The sequence below is a fragment of the Ursus arctos genome, unplaced genomic scaffold, assembly GCF_023065955.2.
Source record: "Ursus arctos isolate Adak ecotype North America unplaced genomic scaffold, UrsArc2.0 scaffold_3, whole genome shotgun sequence".
Classification (NCBI taxonomy): domain Eukaryota; kingdom Metazoa; phylum Chordata; class Mammalia; order Carnivora; family Ursidae; genus Ursus; species Ursus arctos.
Genome location: NW_026622985.1, coordinates 35,878,093 through 35,894,776, shown reverse-complemented (window position 1 = coordinate 35,894,776; position 16,684 = coordinate 35,878,093). Strand labels below are relative to the sequence as shown.

The 16,684-nt window shown below is 38.6% G+C and overlaps 1 protein-coding gene across 15 annotated transcripts in view; it reads right to left on the bottom strand.

The window, feature by feature from the left end:
• Positions 1 to 16,684, bottom strand: part of PPP1R9A (protein phosphatase 1 regulatory subunit 9A) — a 298,618-nt gene that overhangs the window by 65,898 nt on the left and 216,036 nt on the right. For all 15 annotated transcript variants that reach the window (XM_044386606.3, XM_044386621.3, XM_048212761.2 and 12 more), the window contains one exon: positions 4,863 to 5,018. In XM_044386606.3, the coding sequence (XP_044242541.1) occupies positions 4,863 to 5,018 (156 nt within the window). The remainder of the gene's footprint in view (positions 1 to 4,862; positions 5,019 to 16,684) is intronic.

The window sequence follows — 16,684 nt, the reverse complement described above, 5'->3', positions numbered from 1 at the left end:
TAACAAAAGGTTAACAAAATAAAGCTACATATGTCTGGAAAGTAAAATATATCACTAAATCATTCTTGTATTAAAGAGAAAATCTTGGGTGGCTCAGTCAGTTAAGTGTCTGCCTTCTGCTCAGGTCATGATCTCTGAGTCCTGGGATCAAGCCCCGAGTTGGGCTTCCTGCTCAATGGGGAGTCTGCTTCTCTCTCTCTCTGCCCTTCCCCATGCTCATTCTCTCTCTCTTCCTCCCTCTCACAAATAAATAAATAAAATCTTAAAAAAAAAAAGAAATCCCAAGAAAAGTTACATCTAAAAGACAAAGGCATTCTAAATGTAAAAAATTGCAACATGTAGCTAAAAATCAATATTTAGAAAAAGTATAGCTTTAAATATATTTATCGGAATGCAAGAATTATCAAAAAAAATGTACTAACAAATGCAACTGATCAATACTGAAACAAGAAAGGAGGAAAAAATTAAGATACCGTAGGAAATAATAAGTACTTTTTAATTTAAAAAATTAGGAATGTAAAGGTTAACAAGAGAGACAAAAATTCTAGAAAAATAACTAAGAAAAAATATTCAAATAAAGAATGAAACAAGAATAATTATAGACAGTAAAGATTGCAGTATTTAAAAAGTATATTATAAAAATGTTAGAAAATATGAATGCTTAGAGGAAATATATCACTTTCTTGAGAAATGCAAAGTACCATAACTGGTACAAGAAAAACTTAAAAACTTGAAGAGAGTAATAGTTTTATAGAAGGTTTTTAAAATCTTCCTCCACAAAGGCACAGATGGTTTTATAGCTGAGTAATAATAAACTTCTAGGGAACAGAAATTTCTATTTTATGCAAGTCATTAAGTCTCTCTTATAAAAGTCGTTTCTGAAAATAGAAAAATAGAGAAAACTTTACTTATATTGAAGCTAATGTAACCTTTGTTGCAGCTTTTGATTAATCCACTCTAGTTAGATGTTCTGTTACATATAGGTGGATGCGGGTGTAACTAATAGAGGGGACTATAAAATTTTAGAAAGGGTCAGGGAAAAAGGCTTGAATTAAACAGATACATTCCATAAACTTGGATTAAAAGAGTCAGTGTGATAAAAATGCAAGCTCTCTGCAAGTTAATTTAGTAGTTTAATGTAATTACAATAAAAATGCAAAGAAGTTGTTCCAAGGGAATTAATAAAGTGATTCAAATGTTTTCCTGAATAGGTTGAACACTACAAGAATTTTTGAAGAGTTAGATGAATCTGATTTATTCCACCAATGTTTAATATATATTCTAACAGCATTGCACTAAAGAATGATTTGAAGACAGAACAGAATATAAAGGCCAAAAGCAGGCCAGAGTGTAAAGGCACCAATTCTGTAGATAATAATGCTGGCCTTCCAAGCAGAGGGAAACACGGAAATGAGCATTTAATAAAAGTGCTAGCTATCTTGTCAATTATTTGGGGAAATTAAATTAGGTACCTGTCTTGAATTATACAACAACTTCCAGTATATGTTTTATGCCATCCATTCACCAAATATTTAACCACTAGCCATATGTCAAGAACTATGAGAAAACAGGATACAAGAGTGAGCAAAAACAGAGGAGCCGAGAGGCTGGGAGGAAGAAAGGTAACAGGCCGACAGGACGACTGGTTGAGATAATGTCAGTCTAATGTGCTTTCCTCAAAGAGTACAACATGTACTTGTTTGATATAACGCAATTAAGAGAACCCTCTGTAATAGGAGACATTGTACAGACCCTGATACACATGACTCCCCATCTCCACCCCACATTTTGTGCATAATCTTGTGAAAAATATCTAGTGCTCTAAGTATTTGGGCATTTATGTTAATCGCATACAGAAATTTAAAACCGTGATAGTGGCAGTGTACAAGATACGAATGCTGTGACAAATGCCATCAGTGGCAATCTCCTGAAGAAATGAATATATTAATATGTTAAATATATAACAAAAGAGAATACAAGAATTAGAAGTGAAATAATGTGGTATTTGTTTGATCTTGAGGTGAGGACGAACCTCCAATTCTTAAAACCAAATTAAAAGAAAACTACAGATCTGGTTACTCAGGCTAAAAACAAATCAGCTGGGTTACATAGAACGGGTCCAGATCGTGCAGTGGCCTACACCAAAGTCAGCCCTCATTTCTGTAAAAAGCCAGAGAGCAAATAATTTAGGATTTTCAGGTCACATGGTCTCTGTGCAACTACTTAACTTGGCTATTATTGTAGCATGAAAGCAGCCACAAACAGTAACTAAAGAGATGACCACGGCAGTGTCGAATACAACTTTATTTACAACAAAAGGCAGTGGGCTAGATTTGGCCAACAGGTCACAGTTTGTCAACCCCTGGGTCTAGACCGCGCAGTTGTCTACACAACGGAGTACACCTCAAACAGTATTTACAGAGCACGGAGTCCTTGGCTCAATTCAGAAAATGGAGGCTATAACCTTCCACACACTGTTTCTGCTTTTTATACTCTTTAGCTTCCATAAAAGAATGTGGACCCCACTTCCAGCTCAATTATCTATCAAAAAGTAGGGCCATACTCACCTGGCAACGCGGATAAGCTACAGTAAAGGCTTTTGCCCAGATATACTACTTTGACTTCACTGCCTCAAAGCTGGATTGAGAGTTACAACATTCAAGGAAGACTTTTTTAAAGAACAAGTGTCCATCTATTCTTCTAGATAATCTGTACTCGTGGGCCAAATCAGAGGTGCAGAGAAATAGGTCCCTAAATTGCCCCTTCCTCGCACTCAGCCACTTCCAGTAGAACTTTCTTTTTCTGCACTGCTCTTTGGTTTGAAGCTACCAGCTGATGCAGGAAGCCTTTGTAAGAACTAGCCCTAAGATAAGCATTGCTACTCCCACTGTAAGGGAATTCTGAGTTTTGCGATCATTATAGAATAGTGTACTTCATTTGTCCCCAAGATGTTTGAATCTGATTTAGAACTAGGAATAGTCATAAATCATCTGGAAAATCCATGTATTTTGCCTCAAGGACTCTGTGAACTATACAAATGGAAATGGCGCAACCTGACAAATAATGATAGGTGGGAGAGAAAAGGGCACTCAACACACTGAGTGGCAGAAATAAATTTCTCTATCACCAAGAAAAGCCATTTTGGTGGTAACTTGGCATTAAGTACCACAAGTCTCCAAAATACTCATATTCTTTGATCTAATAATTCCATGGTGAGAAATTATCGTAAGGATAAGTACACACATATCAACTGGAGTGTAACTTTTAAGAATAACAATTTTTTAAGACCTGGAAACAAAGGAAATGTTCCAAGACAAAAAATTAAGTAGATCAATGATAAGAGACCCATATACTAAATCAACATCATTTATGGAAGAACATTTGATGACATGAGAAAATCCTGAAGTACAATTACATGTGTATCAAGAGTAGGAATTTAACCCAGTACGGATTGTATAATCCCAAATACCACAAAATTAGGCTCATGAATGATTTTTTTGGCACTTATACAAATGTGCATTTTCCAAAATTCTATAATAAACCTAAGTTTTTTTTAAAATAAAAATTTACATTTTAAAAGTACATTTCACTTTGATACTGGTCTCACAAGTATAAATTTATCATAAGGAATTATAAAGGCAAGTCAGTATTTTAGGCATGGCAGGTACAACATCAGAGCATATAAAACTGAACTAATTATGATACATCAAAATGAGAAATTATAAATGAAAGAAAATTAGAAGCCAGAAATAAAAGTAGAAATTATACATTTGCAATGATCAACCTTGTTTTTCATATATAGGGGAACTTTTTCTTCCAAATGGTCAAGTCCCTAACAGGCTCGAAACCACAGAGCTTCAGTGCCTCAGGGTCATCGTGGGGAGGCTATAAATAATGACACACTTGCCTTGACAATGGAGGATGTTTCCTAAAACAATGAAGAATAATCTGTCTGGGGACCTGTTCATCACTGTTTCTGTTTTACATGTTGGAGCTTTGAGTAGTTAATCTGGAAGACGAATGTGTGTGTTATCTGCATCTGTCTGCCCTTCCGGGATCCTTTCTTGGCCCTTTTCGGAAAGTTGCTGCCTTGGGAGACTGACCTCTTCAGACTCCTGCCTGGGTTTGGCCGATAGGAGGGAGGCATTCACAGGAGGGGAGAAGGGGCTGAGTGTATATCACCCTTGTCCCCAAGATGCAGTTTTTATCAGTGGCTCCATCTCATAAAGATACCCTTCTTGGGGGGGAAAAAAAAAAGAAAGAAAGAAGAAAAAAAAAAAGTCTTTTCCTCTTTACTCCTTAAGGCCTTCTTTCAGGAGGAAGCTGGAATGACTGCCTGCTGTTGCCAGTCCCGGAGCACCTCCCCATCCCTGGGTAGTTCTAGTGACTCTGTTCAAATTTCATTCATTAAACTTTAATTTCTTCAATTAAGCTACTTAGGTATGTCATCTGATTCCTTTTGGGATCTTGGCTATTTTAGGAAAAGAAAAAAAAAAACCTTTCTAAGCAATTACTGCCTTAGAGGAAAGATTATCATCAGGTCCCCAAAATTCTATCAAGCTGAAAAAAAACCACCTGCACTTCTCATGAAAACTGCACATTTAAAGCCACAGCTTGAAAATATGGAAGAACAGACCAGTCATAAGCTATCACTACAACAAATAACAAGCATTTAAAAATTAATGATTGTGGAATGAGATCTACTTAAATTTTACCTTGAAATCCAGTGAAATTCAACACAATGTTATCAAAAGGCTTTCTTTTGAAAACTGATTCTTCTCAGTACACTTTTCAACCAAAAATATAGACTTCATGATGGAATGGAAAGGTACAGAAAAATATTTTGCAGATCAGCAACTTACCTCTTTGAACTTGTGACTGAGCTTGCTTGTGTCCAGGTCTGATGGGGAAAACATGTCCTCATTTTCGGGCAGCTCAAAGACTTCAATGGCCATGTCACTGCCAGGAAGAACAGGTCCTACCTCATCTTCCTCTTCATCTGTGGCATATTCTCCTGTCTGAAAGGAAGGGGATTTCAGAGATCCAGCTGTCTTCACCCCAGGTGGAAGTGGGTTATTTGAAAATGTTTTATAAAAGAGAAATAAAATATGTCACCAAATGGTGAAGTGTAAGTAGGCTTTTAAGTCAAGCATGCCTCATGCAGCCAATGTTATAAACAAATGTTAGTTCAAAGATCCAAAGTGACATGTCTACACCATACGTAAGTGCATTCCTAAAAACCTAACAGCATCAGTAGCATCTTTAGTATAGCAATACAAGTTGTTCTCCATCTAAGAATGCGGTGGTTTTATGAAATAAAATTACATTGCTAAGGGAAATAAGTGATTCCTATAAATCCCCACCACTGTGCGAATAAGTCACCCGATACTAAGAGCAAGGAAGAAGGAAGGGGAGATCAAAAGATTCACAGAGCTGGAAAGGACCTTAATTAAGCCTTACGAAGGTTTAGCAGATGGATTCTCCTAAACTTTAAGAGTTCAATCAACTCTGTTTTGTTTGCTAGCTAACGTGTTGGTTAACCAGTGACCTAAATGAAAACCAGAGGTTTCTAATTGATAGCCCACAGAGGTGTATTGCTTTGCCTACACAGCATTTTGATAAATCTTAGTATGTTGTCAATGTTAAAAAAAAAAATTTACATGAGATTCTAGATTTCCAGTTTTTCTTGAGAAAGCCAAAGATCTGGCAATATGGGTATGTTGTGACATGAAAACAACCGGCTAGTTAGCAGTGGCTGCCCCTCTGGGATGGGTCACACACCTCCAAATACACCAGAACTTTCATAACTCTGTACGGCTATATGCTGTTAGCTTCATTCCTTCATGGTAGCCCCAGGCCCCTGTAGCTATGTGAGTTCATGGCCCCTGGAATAAATGGTCCTCCATACCTTCCCTAGCATTATTAGAAAGTAGCTCCTCTCCTGGCAGCACACCAAGCTATGAGGCTCTAACTCAAAATAATTGTTTGAAATCTATACCTTATGATATAATTTAAAGACAAATAACGGATTCACCGGGTTGAGAAACAAAGGTCATTTAACGTGTCCCTGTTCTTTCAGGTAGTATTATATATAATATATAAAACAGACAAGAAATCATATTGCCTTTAAAAACACTTTCATAAAGTGTGTGGAGTGATTTATTCCTTTGATTAAATAGGCTTAGCATCTAATTGCTGTTTTTTTCTTTTGGTTCTATACTACATTCTTCTTGGAAAAGTTGAAATCTTATTTCATTTAATGTTTTGCACATGAAGGAAATCTGGTCATTAACCTCAATGTAATAATTCCTAATGTCTGAAAGACCATTATTAAATTGCCATTCTGATTTCTCCTTTTCAAGTAAAATAATGCTGGTTTCCCCCTAGGTCTCATTCTCTGTCACTGTCTTTGTGCCTCTACTCAGACTTCTCTCTAAGTCCTCCATGCTTGTTTTAAATTGTGGATCGCAGAAGTAGGCACAACTTCCAGTAAGGAGTCTGAGGGCCGTTGACCAGGGTGGACAAACTGCCTCAGCATCCTTCAGACACTACTTCCTCACATGAAGGCTATTATCACGAAGACCTTGACTTTGGTGGCATTTGCATCAATAGTAAGCTCAGTGTATCTCTGGGTTGAAACAGCTCCTCAGGACTCAGAACCCCTGGACTCTTTAGAAACCAGTCTGAAAATGTGTAAACTCTAAACACCATTCCAAGTGTCTCTGGCACTGGCAGGAGAAGGTAGCTGAACAGTGGGGACTGCTGATTCTAGGTAGCTCCCACTTGTTGGTGTGATTATATCCTATAAATCTTAGAAGAAATGATCAATTTGATTTCCCTTTGCCAGTATGAAAATAGATACTTCTTTATTATGTGTGTGGGAATGAATATAATCATGTGCCTAGAACAGGGCCTGACATAAAATAGGATCTCAACAAATATTTTTAAAAGAACATATCCAAGAATGCCTATTGCACTTGCTTGGTAATATCTATAACCTCCTAAGGAGGTTTTCAATAATATATATATTTTTAAAAAATGAACTGCAAAGGCATTTGTTAAGAAGGCAGTATTCTGTCACTTTTATTTTTTAACACTTTTTACAGTGAGTAATAGGATTAGGGTATATACAATATATGTAATTCTTATCTCTAAGTATAGTTCTGGCTTTGTCATCCATTTTAGTTATCAAAATTACGTTCATAAATGTAAATGTATTAAGAATTCTTCCTCTTGATTCATTTTTTTACTTTATCAATCTCCTCAATATCCAAATTATCTGCGATTCTGCTGAAATTCTTTTTATCTTTCATCTTTCTACCTACTGATGTTTTCTCTTTCTAATTAGTCTAAGAAGCATACTAAGATCAAGATAACATCTTTAGTGTCTTGATTCTAGAGGTTCTGGATGGGGGGTTTAAAAACTATCGTGCTGGGGCTCCTGGGTGGTGCAGTCAGTTAAGTGTCCGACTCTTGGTTTCGGTTCAGGTTGTGATCTCAACGTCTCAGGGTTGTGAGACTGAGCCCTGCATGGGGCTCTGCACTCAGCAGGGAGTCTTCGTGAGATTCTCTCTCCCTCTCCCCCACTTTCTGCTCCACCCCCTCCTGTGCGCGTGCTCTCTCTCAAATAAATAAATAAATAAATACTTAAAAATAAAATAAAAACTATCATGCCAAGTGGAATTTAAAAAACAGAACAAATAAGCAAGGGGAAAAAACAAGACAGAGAGGCAAACCAAGAAACTGACTCTTAACTACAAAGCGATGGTTACCAGAGGGAAGTTGGTTGGGGAACGGGGGAAATAGGTGATGGAGACTAAGAATTGCACTGGTTGTGATGAGCACTGGGTGTTGTATGGAAGTGTTGAATCACTCTATTGTACACCTAAACTAATATTATACTGTATGTTAACTAACTGGAATTTAAATAAAAACTTAAAAAAAAAACTATCTTGCCAATCTCTCTTGCTGATCATTTATCAATCCCAACATAAATAGGGTGTATAATAAAGGATGCATTTACTACAGAACCTCATAAACATCTAGAAGTTAAAAAGTTACATTTAGTAGAGTAATAATAATGTGTTCTCCTGATCTGTCTTTACTGAAACTGGACATCACTTTTATGGTTAATCTGAAAATAAATTACATGGGATGATAGGTTAGCAGAATTTCATAAACCTCAAAAGTAGATTGGACTGAATCTGACATTTACAGAGAAAGATGGACACTACTGTATCCAAAAAAAAAAAAAATGCCACAACCAAGTATTTCCATTGGTATCCATCTCCTCCTCTTTCTTTCTGGCCAGATTCAGTATCTTTCAAGTAAACAGAGACTCCTGAAAGTTTTTTGTCCCAACCTGAAAATCTATTTTAAAGGAAGTGAGAATAGTTCTTAGTGTAAGAACTGACAGAGATAGTAAGGGTTCCTTTTCACAACTCATCTACCTTCTTGATTAATATACTTTTTATTGCTTTCCCAAGGGTGCAAAAAAGGAATAGCAATTCCTTTGTAACTTACTGTGTGCCCAACACTACATTCCTCAAAGACTGTATGATACAGGTATTACTATGCCATTGTAATTAGAGGAAACTGAGACTCAAAGACTTTACCCAACGTCAGACAATTCATTATGTTGTTGAAGCTAACATATCCCAAAGCCCATGTTCTTTCTCCTACACTATGCTGCCTGCAGAATACAGAAAGTAAAGCTTTCTAGGAAAAAAATGGGAATACACTCCTTTCATATTTCCCTAGCCAAAAATGTTGGTGCGTAATCCTGTTGTGTTGAAATTCACCTTCCACATCTTTGAACGTTTTCATTCAATTCACTCTGAAGACTTGTCTCTGGTAAGCTGCAACTTTTTCGTCCTCTTCTTTTCTCTCATAACGTGCTCACCCTGGCCAAGTGCACAGAAGTCTTCTTCAAGAGGTTTGGCTGACTGATGTTTCAAGCCCTCTTTCCGACATAAACCGGAATCGTAGCATATCATCTATAGAATTGTTGCAGGATCTTAAAATGGATGGAAAAGATACTTGCAAAGCAAAATGAACGCAAAATTCCTCTAGATGTTTATGGTCTGTCTCTTTTACGTTTCCTTCTCATATCTAATTTCTTGAGCTACCAATCTTTACTGACTCTTCCCAAAGTGTTTCATCTCATTTTCATGGACATAACTTCCTTTATACTCATATGACATCGGAGCACTTCATATTTTATTAAAACACATAATTACAAGAATAGTAAGTACAGCTGACAGGTTCTGCCTCTTGGTAAACATCTAACTTTCGACTGGTGGGAGCAAAAGCATGAGACATTCTTGAGCTTTGAGCACTCAGGAGAGCTGTAGATCTCGGTTTAGGTTTTACAGAAGGAAGGGATGTTTTCTGTTATATTGGTGAGCTGGTTAAGTGGAGGCCAACTAGACAATCTTGATTTTGAAGTCATGTAGGCCCAGATTCAAACCCTGGCTCTACGATGTTGGTAAAGTTAGCCTCCAGATCTAAGTTTCAAAGTCCTCATCTATCATGTGAGAATAAAAATCCCTCCTTAGGATTTACCACAAGGTTGTCGTGAGATTAAGTCAGAGGTGCCTCTAAGCTGTGGCACACGGTAGGCGCTCGAAACAAGCAACCGCTGCAGCTGCTGGTCGTGGTGCTGATCCTACAACAGCAACATACGCCACGGCTTCTCTAAACCCCAATCTTGTAACCAGACACTCCCGAAGCTTTGGTCTCAGAAATATAACGTCCTAGAAGACCCTGCCACATGAATCTTTCATAAGCAAATCGGTCATGTCTGAAGTAAAACTCTTCTTTTCCCAAACCTGTTCCTCTTCTTATATTCCCAGTTTTGGACGGAGGCGTCGGCTTCTACCCAAGATCAAGAAAACTTCCAGGCCTCTGTTGTCTTCACTTACTGCCCACCCCCCTCCTGCCCGAGGGATCCAAGATGAAGATCCATCTACTCAGCTCATCCTATGAAGCTGCTGCCCGAAGACTCTTCTAATTCACTCCTTTATGCTTCTACTGTATCCTCATATCACTCATAAACCTTGGTCGTTTTTATATCTGCCTTTTATCAACCACTTTGAACGGTAAGCTCCTTGAAAGTGCCAGGTATGATTTATTCCTGTAACCCCAGTGTGGCTAGCACACTGCTTGGCATATAGTAGGCCCTAAACAAATGTTTGCTGAATAAATTAATACAGTTTTAGCCACATCTGCACGGCACAACAGAGCCCTGATTTTCCCGTTAATTCTCAGCTTTCAAGTAAGAAATATAGTGAAGCACAGCTGCAGCTGGGGCCTAAATGACCCTTTTGGGGATTTTCTCTTGTTGTTAGGTTCAACCATTAGCAGTAATTTTTGCTGTAGCAATGTTTGCTCTGGTAAATTCCGGGAAACTAAATGGTGCTAATCATAAAAATAGCCTTGATTATGCAGTTTTTGTTGGAATTTGTTTACTGGATTTGAATTTGGTTATATATATTTTCAGACTCAGTTCTGTTAGAGAATAGAAGAGAGTTGCTTTTTCTCTGGAGGAGAAAGACCTCAAACTAACACTTTAATGTTTAAAATTCCTAACTCTGTGCCAGCCATCCAGATGGCTTTCAGCAAAAGCATCCCCTTCTTTGCAAAGGCATCTCTCTTTCCATCTTCTGTCAGTTGACTTCTGTGTGTCCTTGTTTTGCAATGTTAGGCCGCTTCGTCTCTTTGCTCATCTTTATAATGGGAATAACAGCATCTTCTTCCTAAGGTTGTTGGGAGAATTTCCAGGAGTGATATCTTCAAAATATTAATCACAGAGCTTAAAATATGCAAAAAGGCTGGATGACTTTATGACTATGATCGTTTTCACTATCCCTGGCTTCTCCAAGGCAATGCCAACAAAAGCAGCATGGGTTTTGGGGCTGGAGAGACCAGGGCCCCAAAAGAGAAAAAACAACTTCACAGTTGAACGATAGCCAGCAAGTCATTTAGCATACATCTTCTGTGCTCTCCTCTTCTATAAAATGGCCCCAAAGATACCAATCTCATAGTGCATTGAGAGGATTCAAAGAAATATGTAAAACATCCACCATGATGCCTGGACCAAGATATCTACTGATTTCTCAAGTCATTCAAAATTTTCTTGTCACTCTTTGTGCTCGGAATGTTATCTGATATTTCACTTCTTTCTACTGTCTAGCTAACTAAAGCAAGAACCATCTACCATCTATATCTAGGTTGCTGATATGGCCTTCCATGTTCCCTGCTTTCAAGCACTCAGCTCCTCAGATAATTGGTAATACTTCTGGCAAATTATTTTCCTAAAATTCTGACTAGATTGAAGATTTGCCTATAAAATTTTTGTAACAATTCAAACTCATCTTTTCCCCTCTTAAAAACTTCTAGCAATTGTGGTAGACAGTTTATAAATGAGCATTTGATTTTACAGTATTTTAATACCTTCTTTAGATGTGTGTGTGTGTGTGTGTTTTTTCCTACCCATTCCTTTTAGAAAGTATACTCCTGAAAAGCAGGGACCCTATCTCCCACTATGGTAAGCAGGCTCTAAAATGACCCCTTAATGATCCTTCTTTCTGGGCAACCATGCTCTTCTGTAATCCATTCCCCTTTGAATGTGGGCTGGACCTAGTGACTCACTTTTAACAACCAGAATACAACAAAAGCGATGGGATGTCCATTTGAGATTAGTTGACAAAAAGACTATGATTTGCAGTATCTCTTTTGTCCTCTTGCTCTTGACAAATGATCTGCCAGGTTGCACGTGGCTCTATGGAGACGCCTACATCATAAGGAACTGATGTTTCTGGCCAACAGCCAGCAAGGACCTGAGGCGTGCCAAAAGTCACATGAGGGAGCTTGGAAGTGTATCTCCCGTGTCCTGCCAACAGCTGCAAGTGAGCTCGGAAGCAGATCTTCCCCCAGCTGAGCATTCAAATGACTACAGCTCTGGCTGACACCTTATTTGCAGCCATGTGACAGATCTTGAGTCAGAGGCATCTAGTTAAAAGGACCCACAGATAGTGTGATGTATAAACATTTCTTATTTTAAGTTGCTAAATTGTGGTGGTAATTTGTTATACAGCAATAGAAAGGGGGTACTGTCATAGCAAATGCAGAAAAACGAGGAAGTGGCCTTGAAAATAGGCAGTAGAGGAAGGCTGGGAGGATTCTGAAGAGTATATTAAAGCAAGCCTGAATCGCCTTGAACACACTGCGAATGGAAATCCGGGGGGCGGGGAGGGGGTTCGTGTAGTGGAAGGAAGCTTAGCAACATTATCACCTTCTATAAGGAGAAAGCTGGAAAGGTCGCTAGTGAATGGAGTGATCTAGCTAATCAGACTTCCAAACACATGTTGAAGGTGCTGCCGGATTTCTTCTTGCTGCTTAGGGTAAAATGTGACCGAAGAGAAAAATTGAGAGGACCATTAAACAGAAAGAACCAAGACTTCATGGCTTTGCACACCTTGATTCTAAAAATAAGAAAAAGTTTCCAAGCAAAGTTCAAAGCCAGGGTATGGCCAGGAGAATATGGTCTAAAAATGAAGCAGAGGGTGGAACTAACATCTTTTGTTAAGGATGCTGAATTTAGGTATGGAGATGCCTCAAAAAACTAAAAATAGAAATTCCATTACTGGATATTTACCCAAAGAATAAGAAAACATGAATTCAAAAAGACATATGCACCCCCATATTTACTGCGGCATTATTTACAATAGTCAATATATGGAAGCAAGCCAAGTGTCCACTGATAGATGAATGGATAAAGAAGTTGTGCATTTTGCACACACAATGGAATATTACTCATTCATAAAAAAGAATGAGATCTTGCCATTCATGAATGGACCTAGATGGTATTATGCTAAGTGAAATCGGTCAGAGACAAATACCATATGATTTCACTTATATGTGGAATCTAATAAACAAAACCAATGAACAAACAAACAATAAGTAGAAACAGACCCATAAATACAAATAATAAACTGATGAATGCCAGAGGGGAGGGAGGTAGAGAGATGGGTGAAATAGGTAAACGGGAGTAGGAAATACAGGCTTCCAGTAAGGGAACGAATAAATCATGGGAATAAAAGGTACAGCATAGGGAACAGAGTCAGTGGTACTGTGATAGTGTTGTATGGTGGCTACACTTGGGGTAAGCACAGCAATATTTATAAACTTGTCAGATCATTACCTCAAATCATTACGTCAAATCACTTGTCAATTCACCTAAAACTAATGTAACATCGTGTGTTGACTATACTCAAATTTAAAAAAAAGAAAGAGAACTGAAAGCAGGTACATGTACTATAATCTGTAACACTCAATTATGAAAGCAATTTTCAACCACAGTTTCTTAAATTTTACTTTTTGGAATATACTAATCTTATCCATCTCAAACTCTATAATCTTTCCCCCTTCCAACAATTTTACTATATTGAATTTGTGGTGAGTATTCAAATATCAAATATTTTTTAAAAGATAGCTTCATTTTCTTTCTTTCTTAGAACAAAGTCCCTTAAAATAGTTGTTTCTAATTATAATTACATTGATTGAGGAACATGAGCCATAACCCCCCCCCCCAAAAGAATTCTGAACTGAGGGAAATCATATTTTTTTTTTATAACATGTAGTATGCAAGTCTGTCATGTGCCCTAAAGAGAGACACACTATTTTCCAAGGCTGTTCACCCTACACACATCATTAAAAAGGTAATCTGAAAGAAAGGCCATGAGTGTCTCTGCTCACAAGACACCCAGAGAAATCAGAGATCCATAGAGGAATTGTCTCCCAACTGATATCTACCCTTGCTTCTGTACCATTCTGGCTTCTGGTGAATTTTTCCATTATTATGATTTTCCCTCAGCTACACTAATCAGTGTGATCACAGTGGCTAGGACCAAATCCATTCAGTCTATTTCATATAATTAAGACCACTATTAAATGAAGTCCAAGCAACAGAATGAGTTCAACTTGCAGTAACTGAGATCAACCATATTCCCCAGGCTTTCAGACCCTACTGGCTAAACAAATCCTATAAACCATCAGGGTCTACCTTAGAAATTCAGATGGCTTTCTCCTTAAGCTTCTTTATTTATTCCACTTGGCCCAAGGTATTAATCCAGATATAGCAGGATGTATCAGTGATTGCATAAACCTGGTATTGGCCCACAAGAATAAAGTCTAGGATTTAGGGTAATTCTACCACCTAAAACAACCCTGGCCAGCGAGTTGAGGTTGATCTGAATGCCTTCCAGGACTGAGATGGTGTCCCTCACCACTTAAAGTCAGGAACAAATTTTGTACCACCTTATCTAATTAAATGAGTTCAACCCAAGAATAATTGCCTGCACAATGCATATAAAAAACAAGTCAGCTATTACTTTGGAAAGCAACCATTAGTAAGCAAGAATAGCCTCATTTTAGAAGGACCTCTAGAATCATCTAAGGGCTGTAAGATCTAATGATGGTGTTTCTTTAAATACATGAAGGCCTCTTACAACCACCCCAAGGTGAACCTATGTGAGCAGACCAAAGAGTCTGACCAATTGCCACAATCTGTTTCCATAATTTGCCATCCCAAACTCAACCTATTAGTTTATAATTTTCCAAGTGACAGACCAAACAGTTAGGTCACTGACAACAGCTCAAGAGTCAGTAAAACATTTAACACGGTTCATCAAGGGGAGTATTACCCAGACCTATAGGAATGGCCTTGAGTTATGCCCATTGAGCAAAATGACCATGTCCATTTTTGGGTCTGCATAGCTGGTACTGAGTTTGGAAAGTCTAGTAGACAGCTTAAAACAGCTTAGCTTAACCATCAGTGAACCCAAAACCAGGCATTTAAGGAAACCTCTATGAACTGAGGGCCTCACTGAGATAATGGCCTTGTTTCAACAGACAAAATAACAGATAAATTTCCCACAAAATGGAAAGCTGCTACTTGTTTATGTAAATCTAAGATGCTGCTGGGAGAGCTCGTTAGCTTTCTTGAATTTATCATTACCATTTGACAAGCAAGGTTTATTAGGCCCTTCTAACCTTATTGGTCAGTGAGTTCAAGTTGACCCATATCAAACTGAGAATATTAGACCAGAGAGTCACGAGGCCTTCATGGGTCAGACATTCAGTTTCAGTCCTGGTAAGAGCTTAGTAGAAAGTTAATAGCTGCCTTTTTTTTCTTCCTTTTCTGGTTGCTCCATCAGACATGCAGCATTGTTATGTTGGGAAATGGCCCGAGTAGTCTGGCAGCCATGATGTGTTTAAAGAAGCTGTGATTTCTCCTTCTTTTTCTGAGAGTCTATATTGTTTCTGCTGGCCCACCCAAGAGAAAACAGGGAAAATGTTTTCTCTATTGTCCTACTATTACTGTTCTACATTGCAATCCCTGAATGAGAGAATCTCCACTGGCACTAATGAGACAGAGAAGGGAAGGTGTATAACACATCAATTCCACTATACATTGAGCAGTGGAAGCCATAACAGTATTACATTGCATCTGCCCAAAGGGTTCCATCCAAAGGCCATTTTGCTTCCCTTCCCACTGTGAACCCTGCCCAAACCACATCAGTTGAATTTGGGCATCCTTCCTCACTATGTGACCAGGTGAGATGGTGATCTGTAAGCCAGTATCCACACAACCATGAAGTTGTGCCTCCCCTCCCAAAGTTCTCCAGCATACTCAAAGGGTTCACATAGCATCTGGTCTCTCTGGAGGACAAAGATCTCATCCTGACCCCTAGTCACCTTCCTCCTTACAGCAGCTGAGTTCAGGGTAGAGAGAGGAGGCATCAAGGGGCATAGAGGTAGAGGGCAGCTCTGTACCAGTAATAAGGTGCATTTATTTTCAGTTTTGAGCAGTGCAGTGGTTACTTGTGTTTTAACCAAACTTTCAACATCTACCGCCTGAAGCACTATATAAGGTGTCATCATTACTGACACAACCAAGTTAGCTTTGGACAGTCTTTGACCCAGCAGCCACCGCCTTGACTCCCACAGCAGGAACATAATGTTATGGAGGCCATCTCAACCTGGAGCCCAATCCCAAGTTTGGTTAGAACATAAGGGATGGGCAAGTTTTCCAAAGTGGTAAGGCTAATTTTAAGAGTTTAGCTGGACTATTGTGGGACACTTTCTTATTCTCCAGCAAGTTACTTTCATCAGCACTGTAGGCCAGCCGGGTCCCAAATACTCATCAATGGTTTCCCACAAGAGTCTGTCTATCTCAGAGAACTCTCCCTGACAGGGCCGATATGCCTTTGCAGCACCCAAGACACTGCAAAAAACTTTGAGACCTTTTAGTGTCTCAGTGACTACAGCTGGCATGAAAAACTGCAGGAGGGGCTGAGTCAAAAGGCAGCCCAACTGTTGCTCTTTCTCCCTAAATTAGCATTATACGCCTTGCTCCATTCTCTCCACAGTGAACTCACTGAGGCTATAAGGATTTACCAGGCTTCTGATGGTGGCGATTGCAAATCCCCTCCTTTCAAAAAGTTAGGTGTCAGTGTGTTTCTCTAGGACTGTGGTCTGAACAAGGTCAGAACATTCCTCTAACCCAGAATGGGTCTTTGTACTAGTTGATACAGACTATCATATCTTTGTGTTGATTCCTCAAACTCCAATTTCTGAAGAGTGATGAGAAGAGGGCCAGATGATACCTGCACAAGCAGGC